This window comes from Hipposideros armiger, unplaced genomic scaffold, assembly GCF_001890085.2.
Source record: "Hipposideros armiger isolate ML-2016 unplaced genomic scaffold, ASM189008v1 scaffold_525, whole genome shotgun sequence".
Lineage (NCBI taxonomy): Eukaryota > Metazoa > Chordata > Mammalia > Chiroptera > Hipposideridae > Hipposideros > Hipposideros armiger.
The window spans coordinates 266878-275797 of NW_017731875.1; the positions used below are offsets into that span (position 1 = coordinate 266878).

The following is an 8920-nucleotide window of genomic DNA, read 5'->3' on the forward strand; positions in this document are numbered from 1 at the left end:
GATTGTGAATATAAGCATACAGCATCATGCCTAGTACATGATACTTGTTCAGTTAAATGTTACCGATAATTGATGATGATAATGATTTAAAAACTTCGTTGGGGCAGGTTAAGAGCCCCAATGAAAACTTGAACTGTATTACATCTAGAAGAAAATATACATTTGATGGTGATATATTCTGTTCTACATATTAAGGGATTGTAATTTCTAGCTTGCACAGGATACTTTACATGGCCTCACCCAGCAACTACTCCACTGCTCCAGTCTCTGAATTCCTCCTCATCTGCTTCCCTAACTACCAGAGTTGGCAGCACTGGTTGTCCCTGCCCCTCAGCCTACNCTCTAGCAACTTTTCATCATTCAGGGCTGACATTTAAAATGTGGTGGTCTTTTTATAACTGCATTATGCAACTGGGTTAATAGCAACAGTAATATTAATAATAAGTTGCAAGCAAGGACATTTACATACATAGTTATTTTTAAAATTACATGTACAGAAATAGTAAATATAATATTAACTAGGATTCATTTCTCCACTATAGATTTCATCTTCCTGAGTTGACACATTTTAGACAAAATAGAATCAGGAAGATTGAAAAAAAATTTTTTTTAAGTCACAGAAATGACAAACTTTTGAGGGAAACATTGGAGCTTGAAGAAGAGGGAGGAGAGTAAAAAAATTGTTTCAGAACTAAACTTACTTTTCACCTTGAATTATGACCTATGGGTTTCAACCCAATTTCTTACTAACTGATTTTATAAGTCATCCTATTTTAGGAATTCAGAGATCCAGTTGTCCTTATTTCCATCCTTTCTTCAATAACCTCTGGATTCCTTGCTTGATCTCCTGGGTTCGCACTCCATAAACAATGGGGTTGAGGGCTGCAGGGATGACGTGGTGGAGGACATTGAGCAGGACTGGCACATCAGGGGAGACCTTCTTCTTAGCTACATGAGTGAGGACAAAGACCAGAAGGATGGTGCTGAAGAAAAGGATAAGAATGAAGTGGGAGCCACATGTGCTTAGGGCCTTGGCCACAGCACCCTCTGCCTTGAGTCTCAGCACAGCTCGAAGTATGAAGGTATAGGAGAGGAAGATGAGGATGAGGTCAGATCCCAGTAGAGTCCAGCCTCCAGCAAATTGGTAGAGACGATTGATGGTGACATCATCACAGGAGAGCCTGGAGACAGACATATTGGCGCAGATGCAATTCTCAATGACAGTTCTCTCACAATAATGGAGTCGTGCTGAGAGAATAGGGATGGGCACTGTAATGAGGATACTCCTGGCCAAAATAAAAATGGCAGCCTTGGCTACAAACTGGTCAGTGATGATGGATGGGTACCTCAGTGGATGGCAGATGGCCACATAGCGGTCGTAGGCCATGACCATGAATGTGCAGGACTCCATGGCAAGGAAGGAATTCATGATGTACATCTGAAGGAAGCAGGCAGAGAAGCTAATAGACTTGAGGTCAAACCAGAAGATTGCCAAGACCTTGGGAATGACAGTCAGACAGAGCACCATGTCCAGCAGGGACAGAAGGCTGAGCATGTAGTACATGGGCTGGTGCAGAGATGCCTCCAGCCGGATGGTGATCAGGAGAATAGCGTTGGCTCCCATGGCCAGGAGGAAGAGGAGGCTGAGGGGCAGGGACAGCCAGTGCTGCCATCTGGGTGACCTGACAAAACAATTCAGAAGGAAGTCTGAAACCCCAGTGGAGCCATTTCTGTGAGGTGTCATCTTGTGGATTTTGTTTCTACAGATTTCCTTTTATGACCTAAAAAGTTAGGATCAAAATTAGCCTTTGTACTGACAATGAGAAAAAATTTGGCTTCATTGGGTGTAACTTATGGTTTCTAGCAGGTTTATTGCTTTAAATGGAAAATTTGCATGTTACATATGGAAAATAAATTCATTTTAATCTTTTACAAATTTTGCATCACATTTCTGTAATATTTCTAATTTTTGAATGAAAAAAATCTTATAAAGTAGAATGAGCTATGAACTAATTACTTATGAGGCAGTGTCCTTGCAATTAAGGACTGTGATAAAATAAGCCCTGTTATTTCAGCAGTGTGGAGTTGGTGAAACTGGTCTTCAGTGGTTCCTCTCAAATCTCTTTGCTCAGTTGCCCAGATAATGTCCCCAACATCCACACCAGGTACAGTTCAGTGTTGTCACTCCTTTCTTCTTATTTATCTTTTACTTACTCTTTATACACAAGGAACACAAAGATTAAGTGTTACCCGTGTTCTCAAGGAAGTGACAATGCCCTGGGCATTGTCATTTATAAGACAATTATTAGACAGAATGATAAGAATAATGACAGAGCAACATGCAGAATATTTTGAGAGTGTAGGTGAGGAGTCACATCGTTCACATGAAAGTAAATTGGTTCCCAGGATTCTCCTCCTGCTGAATTTTAAAGGCAAGTCCATAGAAGGTTGTGAAAAATGAGTTGCTTGTTGCAGTGACAGATGCTCGCAAAATATTCAAGATCAGTGTGTCAGGAGGCTTTAAAGTCATGCTGTGTGTGGTCCTGAAATCTGTGTACTTTGTACCGATGTTCTGCTCAGGTGGCATCCCACAAGTGTAGATTACTTTGTTTCACTGGTATTTATGCTTCACTGTTTTGCATCTGTTTACATAGCTGGTAAAATGGAAAATGTTTGCAGTGTGTTGAATGGACTTACAATGCTTATCATGCACCATGTTAAAATATATTAGGAGCATTACCTTACTCAATAAATGACCTGGGAAGTGTGTCTGATATGACTTTACAAATGAGGGAAAGGGGGTGAGGAAAGGCTGAGAAAATTCCCAAGATCACACAGACAGTAAAACTTTAAATCTAGATGCAAAATTCTGTTTGATTTAAACCCAGATCTTAGTTACCTATGTTGTACTACATCTAATAAGCTAAAGAGCATTGGTTTGACAGTCACTCAGGATTCTTCTGAGCCCTATAATGAGATGATATTATATTTGGTTCCTCAGTCTCTGAACAAATCTATCTCCCTAGGGTAACAACAATTATTGAAAGTTGAATACAACAGTAGAGAGGTATTTTTGGAATGGGGCTGAGTAGAAAGAAGAGGATTTTTAGTAGAAATATGAACCCAGAACTGAAAATACTTTTCCATCAGAATCTAATCTGATATAACTGTTAAAATGACACATTTGTTTCTATCTATGTATGTCCTTGGTCCGACACTTCGAGTCCTGTTTCACTTTTTTTTTCTTAGACTTCAACCTTCTTACCCAATGACCTTAGGAGTTGCTCAGTCAGCGAAAGAGAACATTAATTATCTTCCCCCTTCCCCAACTCCTCTCTTCACCCCTTCTGATGCTTTGCTCTAAAATCAAGGGAGTACTGTCTAATTAGTGTCTGCCAAGAACTGTCCCTCTTCCTGGAGACAAAAGTTATTTCAAGATACATCAGCAGTTTACATTACCTCCAGTTCTTTTTTCATTATTAAGATGAATAGCATATATTAGAAGAGGTTAAAAGGGGTCAAATATGGTGATGGAAGGAGATTTGACTTTGGGTGGTGAACACACAATGCAATAGATACATGACATATTATAGAATTGTACACTTGAAACCTATATCATTTTATTAAACAATGTTACCCCAATAAACTTAATAAAAAAGAATAGCATTTATTAATAATGCCTTGGTAAATTTCAAAGCAGTTTTAAAGTTGTATCATTTGTGTCAATGAGACACAGGATGCAAGTCAGAGTTACTGTTATACCAGTTAATTTTGTCACGGTGCATGCAAATTTCAGTGTCAAATTGACACTATTTCCTTCTATCAGGACATGTCATTTTGTACAACATTTTGCATTTTTGCTCTTGCTCTGCTCACACCTTATGTAATAACATTATTTATTGCGCGTTAATTCTTAGCACAGCCCCAAATCTCACCATAGTTAAGCTGGGTTAAGGATTCCTGCCTGATTTTTGGAGGATGCAGACCCATGGAAGCACCTTTGCTGCAGGAAAGGCCCATTCATAAGGGAACCTAGAAGAAGTAGAATATATATTTTTTATTTCCTGAGTAGTCTCGGATAGATTATTTCCAGCACTAGGATAAAATTTCTGGAGAGTCAAAGGAAGAATTTTTCATCTCATTTTCTATTCTTTTATTCCCTCTTGATTTTTTTCTCTTTCTGTCTCTTTTTTCTTTAACCAATGATTTACTCATCAAGCAAAGACTGTCTACTCAACTCCAGGGCAGAAGTACTTGGATATGTATATGGTTTTTACTCTTCTTTTTCCAATCTTCCTCTGCAATACCAGAGAGTCTATGGCAAGAATTGGACTGAGACCTCAAAGCTAATTATTTGTTTCCTCTATCAGGGTCAGTCTGAGGAAGCCAGTTGAAACTGGAGACCAATGCAGGCAACTAACTCAAGCTCAGTTTGTAGGCTCCAGGATGCAACTATGTCACAGCACCCTGGAAGCACAGACTTTGAAATTTGGAGGGGATGAAGAGGATCACCTAGCTCTTATGGTATTTGGATAAGCTTGTGAAATATTCCCGCTAGTCTATCCTTCAAAGTTATGGATTGGATCCAGAGGCAGAAAGTAAATTACTTTTTTTCTGGCAGACCTTTCCAGCATTAGCATTTCAGCTTTTAGACATTCTTTATTTGGACTGAGATATGTTATTCTCCTTCTTGCCCTCATACACATCTTTGTTTTCTGCTGTCACTACATAGAGTGAGTTTATTCCCCACCCCCTTGCCCCACTCGACAAATAAAGTATTTATATACATATTTTCTCTTGTAGGATTTCCGGACTTCAGACTAAAAAACCCAGTTCCTTCTACTGGGTGTTACGTTTTAGCTATCCCAAGACCTTAGTTAAGTTTCCATAGACAAGTTCCAGCTTAGGTACATCCCTAGTACATAAAGCCCTCAGATGTGGCCAAGGCAGTTAAGAAGGGTCCTTGTGTCACACAGGACACAGTGTCTACTACTCTGTTCAGACTACTCAAGTACCTTTGACTCAGGAAAGGTTAGGGATGCACATCTGGACTGAAGACATGTGTCTTCTGGCAAATCTTGGTGTCCACACCCCTCAGGTCCCTCTCCAGGTTCTCTTCTCAGACTCACTTTCAGAAGAAGTAGCATGGGTTCTGGCTCCACTGATGTTGGAGTTTTGACCAATACAGCTGAGACTGATATAACCTCAGTGACCTCAGGGACCCTGTCATCCTTACTCCCTTGACAGGGAGGTAGAAATCAAGACTAACAAGCTTTTAAAGCCCTCCTGGGTCAGATAGGCATATAGTTAGCATAGAAAATGGTTGTGTCTCAGCAGGAGAAAAAAAACCTTTGGGAGCCCAGCCTTATGAGGTGCTGTCTTGTATTTGAGATCTGTTGGCAGTGGGTCATTTCTCTGAACATCAAGGACTTACATATATACCCATGTATTCATATATTCATGTGCAGCCCTCCACAAGAATACAATAAGTTCATTCACAAGTTCTTGTGGGCTTCAAGCACGTTCTTAGTGGAGAATAGGTACTGTCCATCTATTTTGTTGAGTGGATAAATGATCACTTTTCATGACTATAACCATGACATTATAATGATAAAAGTGACTCTGGGCGGTGAACACACAATGTGATGTATGCATTACAGAACTGCACACTTGAAACCTACGTAACTTTACTAGCCATTGCCACCCCAATAAACTTTAATAAACAAACAAACAGAAACAAGAACAAAAAACCCTAGAACCTTACTTATTGAGAAAGGAAATGAGTTTTCCAGAGAGGATACTCATGTAAATGTACTTTTGCTGCAGTGAAAGGTAACAGAGTGTAATTTGATTTTAACTTGATAATTGTTATGGAAAATGAACTTGTCCTTTATTTTCCTTTGGGACCTCTGGTGCCCAGAGTTGAGGTGCCCACAATGTTCATATTATGGCACACTAATGTCATGACCTTGATTTAGCCTTATGATAATGTTTGTATTTATTAATATTAGTAATAAAATATTTTATTTTACTTTCTTTTTTTAAATTCAATTTTATTGGGGGTGACAATGGTTAGTAAAGTTACATAGATTTCAGGTGTACAATTCTGTGATACATCATCTGTATATCACATTGTGTGTTTACCACCCAGTGTCAGTTCTCCTTCCATCACCATATATTTGACCCCCTTTACCCTCTTCTACCACCCTCCTCTCCCCCTTTATCCTCTGGTAACCACTAAACTATTGTCTATGTCTATGAGTTTTTGTTTGTTTGTTTGTCTTGTTCTTTTGTTGTTTTCAGTTTTATATCCCACATATCAGTGAAATCATATGGTTCTCGGCCTTTTTCTGTATGACTTATTTCGCTTAGCATAATAATCTCAAGATCAATCCATGTTGTTGCAAATGGCACTATTTCATTTTCTCTTGTGACAGAATAGTATTCCATTGTGTATATATACCACATCTTTATCCAGTCATCTATCGAAGCACACTTTGGTTGTTTTTATGTCTTGTCCACTGTAAATAAAGCTGCAATGAACATCGGAGCACATATATCTTTACAGGTAAACGTTTTCAGATTTTTGGGGTAGATACCCCAGAGAGGGATTTTTTTACTTTCATCACTCAAACTCAATCCCAATCTCTGCTTCCTCCAAAAAGCCTGGTTCTGATGAAGGGCCTCCTGATTTTCAGTCCCAATTTCTTCTTCTGTATGCTTTCAGTTCACAGGACTATGTTCTTGCTTTGGTGCAAAGTCAAGGTCTTATAATATTTTGTCTGGACCTTCAAACCCTCTTCTAGATGTGGGTCTTGACTTCCTGCCAAGTGGTCACTGTCTTGGATCTCTACTTTAGGTTCTTCTTGACTATGTCCTTCTTAGTTGCTGGGCTTTCCCAGCTTCTTGGACTTCTGCTTCTTCTAGGTTCAGAGCCTTCACATGTAGCATACTACCCATTGGAACATACCTTCCCTATATCACAAAGAATGGCTTATTTTCTTCTTTTACGGCCATACTTCAAATAGACCAAACTGGAGAGATTTATCTTAAATATCACATTTAAGTTATTTCCCTTTCTTCACCTCAAATCATTTTTTCACCCATAATCCTGTACAATTTCATTTTTAGCACTTGTTTTCTGAAATTACCTAGATTTTTTTGATGATTTCTTCATTGTCTGGAATTCCCCACCAAAATATGGTAAACATGGACCTTGCTTATTTATTCATTACAGCTGCCCTAGCAACATGATAAGGATTTGTCTATATTAGGTGTAAATGCATACTTGATAGACAATATGTTAAATATTGGCCTGATGGCTCATTGCCATTCTCTGTATGTGCTCTGCATTGTTCTCTGGCCCAATATCCAGTATCGGCTGGATCTGCTCTCAAATATCTGACTCACTTTTTCTGGACACAGGAGCAATGGCCTATTTATGGGTACCGGATGAGTAAAATACAAAGTCTCACCAACAAAACCTGAGTTTTGACATTTTATAAATAGTGGCTATTTCATCTGAAGAGACAGTTTTCTTATTCAGATATTTTATTGAATAATAAATGATAGCAATTTCACTATTAAACATTTCATATAAAATATATTTTATTAAAATAATATAGCACAAAATAACTAACTGAAAATACTCCTACATATGTAAATAATGTAAAAAAATTTAAATAGTTACACATTTTGAATTATGTTTATATTACAAATTACAAATGACAAATTACATAAAATCTCTATTAACATTTTCCTTAGGCTCTGTAACTTCAAAGATTTCTACATGGCTCTATTTCAACTCTGTCATTATGGGATTTGAGGACTGTAGGTTGTCAAAAGCCGGTAAGTGATCTTTGTCTTTAGTCTTTTCACATTGGTCTCTAGAATTTAGCACTCATGTCATGCAGCATTGTAAGACAAAAGGTTCTCATTCAGCCTCTGAAACCCTGGCTTTCTTTTCTCCATGTGGCAAAACAAAAAAAAAGAGGGAAAACAATCACACCAAGAAGAAAAATAATACAGCTTAAATCTTTTCCAAAGAGGACACATTTCCCCCCAATTCAATTGCTTTCCTACCCATTTTCATTTGTCTTTTAAAGCCAAAATGTCCAGTGCTGCACTGATCAATAGAGTAGTCACTAGCCACATGTGGCTATCAAGCACTTAAAATGTGGGTGGTTCCAACTGAAATATGCTGTGAATGTAAAACACACACTGGATTTCAAGGATTTAGTACACAATAAAAGAATGTAAAATACATCATTATTAAATTCTCTTATTGTGTGTTATGTGTTAAAATTATATTTTAAATATATTGGATTAAATATAATACAGTATTAAAATTAAATTTTTTCTTTTTTTAACTTTGCTACCAAAATCTTTAAATATGTGATTCACATTGGACAGCACTGTTGTAGAGGACATCTTTATTAATATCAAGTATTTTAATGGGATAAAACCATTGTTAACCTGTTCACCTTTTTTGTCAAATGAATTTTTCCATAATGTTTCCTATGGGCCACAAATGTGTAAACATGTATCTGAAGTAAACAATGCAAAACTTTCAGACATACATATTTTTACATGTAAAGATCTGCCTAGCCTATTTTGGAATACAAAGCTGATGTAAAATTTTCTTATCCTAGGGTAGAATGTGCTCTAAATCCCCCAGTATAACCTTCTCTCTCTCTCTCTCTCTCTCTCTCTCTCTCTCTCTTTCTCTTTTACATTCAAGGTTCTTCTAGCAGCTAATTAGAGAGATCTAGGTTTTATATACAATGTGACCCTGGTACATTAGTGCCCTTCATAAGCAGATGTGAATATATAATATTGTTAAAATTTGCAGACTTTTAGTGTTTCCTAAGAGGTGGTAGCTTAAATTGACCTTAGAAGAAAATTATAGCTTTTTTTTTTT

The 8920-nt window shown here is 37.6% G+C and overlaps 1 protein-coding gene across 1 annotated transcript; it reads right to left on the reverse strand.

Annotated features, from left to right (window-relative positions):
- Window positions 1–799: 799 nt before the first annotated feature.
- On the reverse strand, window positions 800–1744 carry OR56A3 (olfactory receptor family 56 subfamily A member 3). Its single transcript, XM_019668345.1, has one exon. It carries the CDS (start codon window positions 1742–1744, stop codon window positions 800–802), a length of 945 nt encoding a protein of 314 aa, XP_019523890.1.
- Window positions 1745–8920: the final 7176 nt, after the last annotated feature.